The following is a 12934-nucleotide window of genomic DNA, read 5'->3' as shown; positions in this document are numbered from 1 at the left end:
TAATATACGAAAGAAAGTTTCAGCAAAATATCTATCTCCTAGGATGGCGGGCAGCCATACAACGGTAAATATGATATGCGAGGCGAAAGTTATCTTCTCAAATCCTCGTCATGAGAAAGTCATTACGAACCGGTTAATAATCCGCCTGAGGCATAGGCTTGGACTAGTCGAAAAAACGAGTCTCGTTTGCCGGCTCTTTAGTTGTTTTCAGCCGTATTTCGACAGTACTTGACTATTACAACAAGGTACGTGCCTGTTGTTATTAGTATTATGAAAATCGATTGGAACCTTTGCCAGTTCCGTATATGTCGCGGCACTTTTCGGGCTAATGTCAATTAACGCATGCTTGTTGAACGCTTTAGTTTTACCCGCGCGTTAAGCTGCTTTGTTATTACAGCAATTTTTCAATGGTTTTTGGAACTATTCTGAAATGTAGTTTTAGTAACAGCAAGAGACAAAAGCAGTCAATGAGCAAAGATATTCGTTAATGGAATGTCCAGTGAAAAGGTGTTTACAAATATACAGGGCCTATTCATCAAATCACTTTCTTTGTCTGTTAATTTTTAGCAATAACACTCGGGAGAAAGCGTCTCATCGGAACAATGAAGGAAATATAAATTTCCACCGCGTTTGCCTGATGAGAGAATCGTCTACTAATTTTGCCTTATACGGTGCCGTAAGTGTTGGGATTAGAAAGACGTAGGTGGATACGTCACAAGACGATTTAACGAATGGCAAGATGGGTGTTTTGTAGTTTCCTGGTTTTTTGTTTTCGAAATTGTCCGGGCGCAGAAAACTATGCGTTTGATAACAGTAAGATGTTATTATTTTATTTAAATTGATGGATTTAAATTTATGGCAATGGAAAAGAATAGCTAGAAAGTTTTCGAAAATATATCCGGTATTGTGGGCCATCTTTTTGTTCGCCTTCTTTTGTTACTTCATGCGATAAAGACAGACTCGTTTCACCCCGTTTGGATTGGTCAGGTTTATTTAAGCTTTGAATAATCATTAAACATCAAAAGAAGAACATGAGATTTACGTCTGTTTAATATATCAGTCGCAAATCTTCGATCCCATAATCTAGAAAGGGTGTCACGTAATTCTCGAATACTTTTTGCAGTTGATCTTGCGTCATGTGCCCATATAAGGATATTTGTTTGCAAGTGCCCATTGACGCGTAAAGGACTCAGGTCTCAAGAAAACGGCTAAATAAGAAACCTACGGTCTGGCCGCTATTTTCTTTAACTCGAAATGGGCGAGGCGCTTTTCATTACCATTATTAACGAGCCTTTTCTATTCGTTTGTTTCAATTGATTACTGTATTAAATAACAAGCCGCCCGGTATCAATCGCTACATTTCTTTTTCGTACAGTGTGTCTGTAATTTTGTATTTGGTGTATCTGTTTTACTACGATCAACATGGATATACGTCTGGGAATCTTGGGAATTCTACTTTTTGGTAAGTCCGCTTAATCTTAAAAGTTGTTTGTACTTAAAAGTTTTTTTTTCAAATTTTATGATGATAACATACGTTTGAACATGACATGAATTCCAATAATAGGTTTGAACATGAAAATACCCGTTTAAAAAGTATAATTTTATACGTTGTTAACAAGTGTAAAATAAATCTTTTAGAAAATGTTCGCAATCTGTTTTTAATAAATTACAAGCATTGTTTACGCAATATGTCTTCAACATTGTAAACAGCTATCGTTACAAAACTCCCAGAAGAAAGGTTTTTCTAAAAGAATAATGTTTGTAGACTGGCAATTTGACCTCCAAAAACAAGTCTTTTTTCTTTTCAAAGAACCATGCACTTGTGTTTGCTATGAGTCACAGCAGTGACTTTTTGTGCAGCCCACGTGAATATGATGTAAACAAGACTCATCGGTAACACGCCTGACGTAAAAACACTTACAGCTTCTTATTCTTTTTTAAAGGTCAAAGTTGCCTTTGCCAGCAGCAAGCGACGTTGGACTATACTGGAACCGAGTACTTTCCAGGGAACTCAAATGCCACGTTCATTTGTGTTTTCAAACCAATCCGTAAGTAGAAAACCTTTTAACACTCAAGTGATTTTCGGTCAAGATCTAACTATAGCAAATACATCACTGAAGGTACAGCTATCATAGAACCTGTTATTAGTTCGTCCTTTTGTATTGCATGCGTAACAGCTAATGAATACAAAAGGATACTGGTAAGAGTGCTACGCCTATTGAATTTGCTAAAGGCTCTCGTACAAATAGTCGTATAGGTTTTATTTATATGGATACGAAGTGGTGTTATCAATGTTTGCACATCTTACATAAAATATCACCCCTTGCCCAGGCATTTCACGCAGCTCCTATATAACGAACAGGTTGCTAAGAAAGCAAATTGTTCAAACGAATTCTTTAGCCAAGGTCCATTGGTTTCCAGTCAACACTAGCTTGACATCATTGATAACTTTAATTGTTTAATCTACTGTAACGTGTGCACTGTGTACGATTTAACTGTTTTATACCTTTGAATCCAATCTCACAGCCATGTGTTTACAGCTGAAGATGCTGAGTCAGTCAGTGTCTTTTGGTGGTTAACTAAGGATGACATATCCGTAAAACTGGCTAAGAGCGCCATGGGCGAGAACAATTCTTTCACCTACGATTCCGCCCCCGAACACATCACGGAAAGGTTTAGCACAATCAGTGAACATTTTGCAGGTAAATGTTGCCATTTATTTTCTTATGTTACCTCCACTATGCTATCTTATCCAAAGTTTTAATAGTGATCTAACCTGAAAAATGACTTGGGGCTAAGGTAGGCCATTTTGGTCAATAAAATGAACGAACGAATGACTTTTGTATCCGTACGTACGTACGTACGTAAATTAACAAAGTAAAACTAATTCCACCATACGCAGGCTTTTTATCTGCAACTGCTAGCCGGTTCCAAAAATCGTTTAATTTTAAATCCGACTACCATGGATTTGCGTAGTAATCCGTACCCATAATGGTACACTATGCGCTAAATTTTTTTTCCATGCACTATGTTATTCGCGATAAATATTAGTATTTTTTGATTTTTGTCTGGATTTGACATTGAATTGCATAAAAGGCGTACGCTTTCTGAAATATTCCTGTACAAACAGTAATAACCGATTACGTAATCGGTAAAAAGGCAGCGGTTCCATGTAGTTTCTCTTCGTATTTGTAAATAACGAACAAATGTCGTATCAGTATAAGGCACGCCTAACAAAAGGCCTTGTGATTTACAAGAAGACAGTCGTTTAAATTTGCTTGGCAAAAATATCCCGCAGCAAATGGAATTGAAAGTGTTTTTTCCATTGGATTTTTCATTTTTGTGGAGAAATCAACAAGAACTAACCCCCGCACATTGTACTGGTTTGCGTTTTTGCCTCTTTGTGGGTTAGATATAATTAACCCCTTTTTGCCTACGCCTACGTATCCTAACACACACGTGATATGACATCATTAAGCTACTCTATTGCATGAGAGGGTTATAAAGGGTAACTTGAGACTTTGGGTGCGGTTGTATTCGTGGCGGTTTCAGTACTCAGTCGCATACTCTGCTGGGCCGTTTTTATTGTCTGTCCGCTTTAACATTAGCGCCATAAAACACGTTTATCCAAACCAACAATTTCAATCGTAGAAAACGTTTCTGGCGAGATATAGTTCATGTTTAAGTGTACGTGTCATTTCGTAGTTGACATAGCTGTGGTTTTTCTGTCTGCGTTGTTGTAGCAATTGTTAATAGTGTCGCCCCAGGGAATCGAGTTATTAGCATTTGCGGGATGTTCTTGCTTTTGCAAATTCTTCCTTTGCTGAAATATAGAAAAACAGCCCGTTACCAGCACTGTCTCGTCAAAAGAAAACGGCATACCCCAACGTTGGCTTTTGGCAACTTTAGAACAAACAAAATGGGAACTAATTACCCTAAAAACTATAGCTAAACCTTAGCAAGACGTTATGCTTTTGCAAAGTCTTGCAATTTTGATGAAAATGACCTATTTTGACGAAATGCATTTCATGCGGCGAAATAAAAATCAGGAAATATGTGTTTAATTAATTTCAAACGCAAGGTCATCTGGCAGTGCGCAAGTACTAATTAATAAGTCATTGGATGACGTGCACGTCAACGTGTTGTCGATATTCTGATCTACAATCTTTCACCATATGAAATGTTATTGCTGTGAGAAAGAGAAAATATGAGAATATACACCCTGCACCCGCATAGAATTAATTAAAGCCGCTCTGTGTTGCAAAAATGTTTGAGAAGCGATTATTTTTTCCATCGATTTCTATGGTTTGGCAAAGTTTTGGAATTGTCCACTGCGTATTGTGTCTTTAATCAGATATATTGGCGATTTACTTAACCAATTATGACCCGACAAATGCTCCCGTGGGATCCGCGATATGAATTACGTCATAGCCAAATTACATGTACAAACCCGGATGTTGTGTAATGCTGTAGCGGTAGTCTCGATCCAACATAATTTGGTGATCGAGGACAATAATTCGGTGATCATAACTTTCTTGTAAGTTTTTCGTTATTAGATGCCCTTTATAAGAAACTGTAGGTTATAGAGACCATTTTTTTCGAAAAAAAAAGCTCGTATCGGGCCAATTCCAAGTTAAAAAACTACCTTGTTTCTTACTTGCATAATTGGCTGTTGTTCTACAAGTTTTAATTAAATGCTACTTGTGCAAAATTGTACGTCTGTGTTCAGCATTGAGCAATAATAAACTACAATTGTGTTGTTTCGTTTCGCTGAAAACAGCCAATTTCTGCCTCGGCTTGGCACAATTTAGCCTGAAAACCAGTTGGTATTTCGATGAATTAAGATAATCCTTTTGCAAGAAACTTTAACTATAACATTTATGCCCAAACTTAGAAAACTAGAAGCCAAGTTTCTAGAGGCGCCAATTTCAAATTTCTTTAAAAAAATGGGTGTATAATGTATACAGTCGGACATACGTGATTATGACCGTTGTGTTTTTAGATCTAAGAACAGTATTTCACTATGTAACAGATTAAAACGTATCTACTAAATGACTGTGCTTTTCTATGATACTGTATCGTCCGGCGCCAACTTACTACACCTCATTTCCTTACTTTGAATTTCCTACCCTTCCGTTAGAAGAGCACAATATTTTTGAATCGAAGTGCATTATCCATTCGCACTTGGTCACAAAGTGCTCGTTGATGTTAATCAGTTTAACTTTTTGCAGAGGGTAGAGCTATGGCAACGCTAGAGAACATCGAAATTGATGACAGTGCCCAATATGCTTGTGACTTGGAATACGAACGAGTAGCGAAGAGAACGGATTTTGATGTCAGCGTGTACTGTGAGTATGGATTACAATTTTCATGGTCTGCCGTATTATATTGTAGTATAAATTACTGTACTGTCCTTATACCAAACACATTCATATTAGCTTACAATAAAGTCCACATCCACAATAGAATCCACAAAATCGTATGATCACAAAGGTTATATAGTTTAGTCTAAAATACAATATACTGTAGTCTATAAATCCCTAAACTCGGTTTGAAACTTTTCAGTCGAGCCATCCGTCTCTATAGTGGGAGTAAATTTGAATGTTGACATAAGACCAAAACCTGAAAATACGGACACCGCGTCGGGAACAGAACAGCCAACAGGTATTTTTTTCAGCCCACTTGATACAGTTTACGTTAAAATGCCAAGTAATCTGAAAATATTAAAAATTACGGCAGTGTTTGCAACATCTGTTGCGAGCACGAGACCTTCATTATTACGATCTTCACACATATTCCAAATCTTGAATACAGCCCATTTTTATACGAGCTGTGGTCATATTGTGACGTATTGATGATTTCACAAATAGGACGTAAAACCTTGGGTTGTAGATAGAACCACATAAAACCCCATTTACTTTATTTGTGTAATCGATCGATGTTATGGGAGAAAATGTAGCCGAAATAGTTCTGCTTTTTACTCTGGTAACGTTTCCGTGAAAATTAGTCCGGACTCATCCAACCGCTTAATGCAATTTTCCTTCTACTCGGTTCAAGCTGACAATAGCAGTTTCGTTTGATCCGTGTCACAGCGATTAAACTTGCATTCAACAATTACAGAATATTACGGTGGAGAAGACGGTGACGATACTGATTTCTATGGTAACCCTACAACCAGCACCATGGAGCCTTCCACAAACCCCACAACATTACCCCCTACAGAAGAACCTGAGCAAGAAGAGCAAGAAATCGTTGTGAAATGCGTAGCAGTGGGCGCCTATCCCCAGCCGCATAGATTTACTTTTTCTACTACTGATGGCGGTTAGTAAACGATGATTTAATTTCTAACAGATGAAGCTTCTAATCTGGCTGTTAGTCTGATCGCCTTTGATTTGTTTGTCTCGTGTTTACGGTCATAATATGTTTTTTGTGGTGATTTCAGACAGGCTTTTTAAGCTTGGGCTTTGTTGATCGCTAACAAGACTTGAAAAACCGCACTTTTAAAGACTAACTGCTAACTTTATGCCGTGGTTGAAAAAGTATAAAAGGCCGTTGAAGAAAATTAAGCGACGTTTTGGTCCCTCAAAACACCTTAAAAACGCTGATTCCGGATATATTTTTATTTTACCGGATACAGCTATACACTTACCAGAATTTAGACGTAGCAGTTTTAAAATAATTGCAAAAACGCTTTCAGTTGTTTAAAATGTAAAAATATACCAAAAGAAATCGTTCTAAGTATTGTCGCGCGCTTTTCTGGCCAATCAGTTATCACAGAATAATTGCCAACCGCTTCAGAAAGCCTATTGACCGTTTTACCAGCAATGGTTTTGGTTTTTTTTAAGTAGCAGTCAAAACTGTAAGAAATCCGTTAATCAACAGCTATGAACAGCCTGGTTTGAACCGGTTATAACCGCGAAATACATTAGTTTTCATGCCCACACGCTCAAAGCCATCGTTTAGAACTTTAGAAGAACGTGCGGTCTTGTTATTTGTAACGTTACAGGCCACTTCACCTTGCCTCGAGCGTCTACGGCCGCATGCTTTGTACAGATTTGACGGTAAGTCGAGTGCTGTCTACGTCACCGCTTGAATAACCAACCGAGCGTAGAAAAGGGCGAGCAAGATGACAATTTTGCTCGCGCGTCAATGGGTTGGAGTTACACAGGGCGCCTCTTGGAACTGAAGGCTGCTGGTAAACAGGCCTAAACCCCTTTGGCTAAAACCGTGGAAGTTCGTAAACCGGTGACTCATGCTTACGTGGACAATTGCGTTAGCTATTTTTGTTGTTTTTACGAAGGCTTTTCTCCATATTCAAAATGCTACCAAAGTTAATTAGAAATTGTTTGTAGATTCTCATGTAACTTATTTACTCTAAATTCGATCGGTTTTCATCTGGCGTTAAAGTGGTCTCTTTCTTAGCGAACCTGTTAGCAATGTCGTACATGTACGTTGCGACATTACTATCAATACATTGCCTTTCTGATAAGAACATGTAACCATGGTTGTCTGAATCGATCAGTCAAATCTAGCGTATCTGCTGAGTTTTGGTGGAGCCCGTAAAAGAAACTAAAACGCTTACCTAATGCCATTTACATACAATTGAAGTTGTAACGTTGTTTTTCTCGTTTTAGAGACCTACTGGAACGTGACTGAGATTATGTTGGATGGCACAAACGACGACGCTACGGTGAATGCCAGCGCCACCCTTCGTCTTGCTCCTTCCAAAGAACTTGATGGAAAGAGCTTTAAGTGCTCTTCCTTTATCACGGACAAGGAATTGCCGAATGAATCTGAAGAGGGAACAGACCAGGTCTTCGTACAGTGTGAGTAATAAATTATCTCGACATGGACATAGGCGAGACATGTACAACTTGTACTAAGGCCGCATCTATAGAAAGCCGTGTATAGAAGTTTTGTCGTCTATAATTTTGTTTTTTTATTGCGGTATATCGCTTTTGCGTATTTTCATGGTTTTAAAGTCGTAAGATGTTTTGGTTAATTTCTTTTAGATATGACGGACAGCGTTGAGATTGCTATTGAGCCTCAAGTTGCTAAAGTGGGTGAACGCGTCAGAATAAGCTGTACTGCTAATGGCAACCCATCTGCTGTGGTAAGATATTTTGCAACGTCGAAACACAAGTAATTTTGAGAGAAACAGACATGTCGCCAAACCGCGCCTCATATAAGCGTACCTCCAACATCGGCACGTTTAACCCAAGATTAAAACTCAATTTCCAGGTTTCATTGCTACTGCCTAACGGTCTCCAGGAAGATGTCACTTCAGAATCGTACGAGTTTACAGCGACCGAAAAGGACGCAGGACCATACGAGTGTTCGGCCAGCAACTCCGACGATAGCGATGAAGCAAAGGCTCAGAAAGACCTTACTGTTAAATGTAAACGCAACTGAAAAGAAATAAGTTGTGCTTGCAGTGGACATACAAAAAAATCGTTTCTTTGTGCATGATTATTCCTTTTAGATGTTGTTTTCACTTCTTTCAGACATGTACACGCCGAGCATTACTGGTGCAAGTTCAGCAAATGCAGGAGACAGTGTCCAGTTTGAGTGTGACGTCGAGACCAACGATCGCGTCAGTTATACTTGGAAGAAAGAAGGTGATAATTAAGTGACTGACTTCTGCCCAAAATTGTGCGAACTATTTTGGTTACTTGCGTTGTTCTGTGATAGCCTAGAACCAAACCAACATTTCGATATTTGTAAGCGCGGTTTTAACGTTTATAAATCTAATACTTAGAAAGCAGCGTCGACGTTAAATTTGTCATTTCTCACGAAAAATATTCTATTGATTTGTGTAGGTATTTTGTTAAAAAGAATCGCTCTATTCAGAAGAAAGCTATAATAATGAATCGTTCGGCTTAGGTCCGCATAGATTTAGTTTAATCTGATCGGAATTTCTTTTGTTACGCAAACTTATAGGTAGCGACTCTGAGCTGGGCAATGGAATGGTACTCAGAATTTCATCCGTCAAGTACGACGACGCTGGTACATACACCTGCGAAGCTAAAGGTATATCTATCAAGAAGACTGGTCATTCCTTTAAGGTTGAAGGCGGTTGCAAGGCTACACTTACTACACCGATACAGGTAAAAGAAAATCAGCATCACGAGATTTTGTTCCGTTTGAAAGATTAATCTGCTATAACTGAGCAGAAAAACTACAATAGTTGTTTTTTGCATTTTGAATCTCACAGACTCTATTATAGATTACATGTCGCTTTTGTTTAGGCTACATAGAAATGTTTTGTTATTTTGTGCTCTTTAAATTAGACTGTTGGTTTTTGAGTTTCCTGACAGAGCACCTCATTTTCGATTATTTGTCTAAACAGGTCCGTTCCAGTCAAAGTTCACCAGGTGATGCTTACGTTGAAGTGGAATGTGTTGCCACTGGATCTCCGGCATGCCAAAGTACGCACAAGTTTTTCGAACTTGTTTGCTCTTGTCTTAGATCTACACTCGTATTAGTTTTCATATTATAGCAACTACGTTATTTTTACCGTTTCTGTGCGCCTTACAATTTGTTTATTGATTGGAGGAAAAAACAACAGTGGTTTTTCGTTAAATAAAACAATCTTTGATTTCCTCCTGTAGTGACGTTGGTTGCTTCCAAACCGGATCTGAAGAGTTTAGAAAACTCCAAACAAACGGAAGGCGACAACAGGATCACTTGGAAGATTGATCCTTTGAAAAAGCAAATGAATCCGATCTCTGTAAGTTGTGGTTATTACAATTTTTTCGCCCTCATGAATTTACCCAGCAAACTTGATTTTCTACAAGCTATTATGTATATATATATATATATATACATGTCAATGCAAGCGTTTTCATGAATTCTTCATGTTACCAGTTCACTTGCACTGCTACAAATAAACTTGGATCGTCGTCGGTGAATGGAACAATTCCTAAAGGGACAGTTGCCTGCTGCACGGAGGCAACGGCTGGTGGCCTTGGCGTTGGCGTCATCGTTATCATCATTATCCTCGTGGTACTTGTTTTGGTTGGCGTACCCTTGGCCTGTTACCTCGTCAGTAAGTAAACTTGAAAATTAACAAAGAGGTTACCGCTATACTTCGTTTTTGAAAGTGATATGTATAGGCCGTTGTGATGATAGTAATCTGAAATGTTATACGATTTCTTTACCTGTACATTTTTTTACAGAGAAGCGCAACACCGGCAAACCATCGGGCAAAACGGAGTAAGTCCCTTAGTCTAAATATCTATGTAGGTACCATAATAACCTACAAAATTTGGCCAGATTTTAACATCTGTCAATTTTGTTCAGGAAAAAAGTTGAAGACGGTGAAACGGACGAACTTCGAGCAACTGAAGAGGTGAGAGTAATTAGAGAACTAATCGTGCACTTGAAAGCTATAATTGGCACTCTACCGCAATAATAATTATAATAATGGTTATAGCAATAGAGGAATTGTATTCAGGGTTATTGTGATATTAGCTGAAATTTCATTGATATGAAGCCCTTGCAAATTGGGATAATGTGATTGTCTGATGGGATAATAAAGCGCAGTCTGCATTGGCCGAAGTAATTCTAATACCGGTTCAATCTGGTTTAATCTGATCCCTTTTTAAACATGAAAGGATCTTTGGTAAATCCGGGCTTTTTAATGCTTGCTATTAGGCTACTATTGCTCGGCCAGGACAACGCTGCCCATATCATCACCATCAGCTTTTTTTAAAATCTTGTTTTTTCGTTTAATCCAATCACTTGAATAAGGTTGTTTGCATTACGTTTGATCTGGGAAACTTGGAGTTTTGTGCATTTTAGTGAAGCTTAGCCTATTGTGTAAGAATTTTACTGAGTAATTTCTGGTAATTCGCAGTTGGCCGTTCAGTACGGTGCCCATGATGACACTCGACTTAACAACTCAAAACCTATGCGAACTTTTTCAAAAAGATAAAGTTAGTAGATCTTAATTGGCATAATGGGAAAGGAACGTTTCTAATTCATGTTGCATCATTCCACCCGTATTTTTTCTCGTTCAAAATTACTGCAAAATTGATCGATACGAAACCAACGCTGTAATCCATAATTCCATATACAATTGCATTAGTTTAATTCGATTTCGTTTAATGTTTTGGAGTAAGCAGATTTAGTTTAATATAACTTATAGCATTGACAATTTAGTGGTTTTGATATTTTTGATAGGTTCAGTTAATTTATGATTTTGGAGTTTTAATTTGCAAGTTTTGAGTTTGAACTTGGAATTGTGCATCGCTTATAAGACAAGTTACGTTCTTTGCCCATTTTAAAATACGGTGCTGTACACCTTTGGTGATTCGCATGTTTTTATTTTCACTAACGCAGAACCAACCCTGAGCCGAGCATGCGCAGACACACTAAAGCCATCCAGGTATTGCTAGTTTTGTTGCCATGGAAACACCTCGTTTCCCACCTCATCTGCATATAACTGCATCAAGTGCATCCGCCTGTTTAGTTTGATATTGTCTGTGTGTTAAACGATGCGAATTGTAACAACCTTTGTTTTTGCCCTAACACCAGTAGTGATGTCATGATGTGCTCATCAATGATGAAGTAATGATGCTTGCTCTGACTAACCACTTATGTTGTCAAGAGAATTTTGTTGCTGTCTTTTAAATGCAACTTTTTTGTTTTTTTCAGATGTGATTCTGTGTGGATTTATGCAAGTTGTCGGTCAGGTCTTTGCACATACCAACAACATCACCCGACCGGTCAAACTGTATAGAAAATTTAATAACCAGCTGGAAAACCTGTTTTTATTTAGTTCAGTCGACAATATTTTGTCGTTTTTATTGTGCATGTCTGCGCACGTCATATATAGGCGTTAGGCGTGTATATTTTGGGGTAACTTTTTTGCAAGTTTTGGATTTAAAAAAAAACATTTTTTTAGAATAAGGGAAATATAATTATTTTACTGGGGCTTAGCTATTAACGACTTTCGTCAGATAAAGGGCACTATTTCGTACCTTCCAGTTTTGTCAGAATTTGCTATGTATATATTGCATTAATATCGGCTGAAAGCCTTTAATTTACTGCAAGGTTTCGCGTAGCTATGCCCCTCTGTATTAGCCAAGCGTGTGTGGCATGTAGTTATACTGTAGTAGACGTTTCATTGTGTAAATCGGAATCGCAACGGGGCTGGGCCCGGTTGCGACTTGGATATTTCCAAATTTGAAGACAAATTATTTTTTGTTACACATAGATCTGCTTTCGTAGTCTGAGACGCTGTTTTTCACAAACAAGCAACACGCGTTTGTTGTGTCTGAATACGCATTTCCGTGTTCGAGTTATTTTTAACACGTGTTCGTACCTATAACGTGTTTGTTTTCAATTTAGAATTTATTCTTACAATATGTTTTTTTGACAATGTTTGTAGGCGTGTGGGTTCAAACCCGAGGGTTTATGGTGCTGGAGTCGATTTTCTAAATTTGCTGTTACTTTTATAACGAAGTTTAATGTTTGATTTATATTGCGATACCTTATTGTGACCGTTTTTGAAATCGCTCTGGTTATTAATAATATTTGGATAGTGGACTCTTAAAAAACAATGCTTTAGCTCGTTATGTTTCTGATTCTCAAACGCGTAATTCAATCAACTGTTGTGTTTGCCAGTTATTTTTGTGGCATATGGCGTCAAATACACAATGGCTTTTAACATATTTCTTGTAATGCGTAAATGACCGACATTTTTAGTGCAAATTATATAATTCTCAACGAAGCTTGTATTGGGTAGGGACCTCACTCACTTTACAATAAGTTTTGTAATATCATTTCCTTTCAACATCTACTTTGCACAACGTGGATAACCTCATTTTGCTTTAACAATTTGATTAAATCGTGAACAATCAACAATCTGTTGCTCCGTATCAGCAACTAATGCTCAATTTGCATAGGAAGTAGGCTCTTTAGAAACTTT

General features: G+C 37.9%; 1 protein-coding gene across 3 annotated transcripts; it reads left to right on the top strand.

Annotated features, from left to right (window-relative positions):
- Nucleotides 1-680: 680 nt before the first annotated feature.
- LOC143464754 (uncharacterized) lies at nt 681-12675 on the top strand. Of its 3 annotated transcripts, XM_076962713.1 has the most exons (19): nt 681-699; nt 1376-1462; nt 1944-2048; nt 2541-2702; nt 5232-5348; nt 5566-5664; nt 6121-6321; nt 7635-7826; nt 8013-8113; nt 8242-8398; nt 8505-8618; nt 8941-9107; nt 9350-9428; nt 9612-9730; nt 9868-10048; nt 10179-10215; nt 10303-10351; nt 10859-10937; nt 11659-12675. In XM_076962713.1, exons 2-18 carry the CDS (start codon nt 1423-1425, stop codon nt 10934-10936), a joined length of 1998 nt encoding a protein of 665 aa, XP_076818828.1. In that variant the 5' UTR covers nt 681-699; nt 1376-1422; the 3' UTR covers nt 10937; nt 11659-12675. The 3 variants fall into 3 exon arrangements, with proteins under 3 accessions (XP_076818828.1, XP_076818829.1, XP_076818831.1); XM_076962714.1 differs by lacking the exons at nt 681-699; nt 10859-10937 and adding an exon at nt 11344-11389 and having other exon boundaries at nt 1370-1462; XM_076962716.1 differs by lacking the exons at nt 681-699; nt 10859-10937 and having other exon boundaries at nt 1370-1462.
- The last annotated feature ends 259 nt before the right edge of the window (nt 12676-12934 follow it).

Source organism: Clavelina lepadiformis, chromosome 7 (assembly GCF_947623445.1).
Source record: "Clavelina lepadiformis chromosome 7, kaClaLepa1.1, whole genome shotgun sequence".
Lineage (NCBI taxonomy): Eukaryota > Metazoa > Chordata > Ascidiacea > Aplousobranchia > Clavelinidae > Clavelina > Clavelina lepadiformis.
This window is presented reverse-complemented; position numbering and strand designations above follow the sequence as displayed.

Excerpts from the sequence above, each read along its gene's own strand:
- LOC143464754 (XM_076962713.1), top strand. The coding sequence starts at position 1,423 with ATGGATATACGTCTGGGAATCTTGGGAATTCTACTTTTTG. Across the intron at positions 7,827-8,012 it reads AGACCAGGTCTTCGTACAGT|ATATGACGGACAGCGTTGAG; the intron begins GTGAGTAATAAA and ends AATTTCTTTTAG. Across the intron at positions 10,216-10,302 it reads AAACCATCGGGCAAAACGGA|GAAAAAAGTTGAAGACGGTG; the intron begins GTAAGTCCCTTA and ends AATTTTGTTCAG.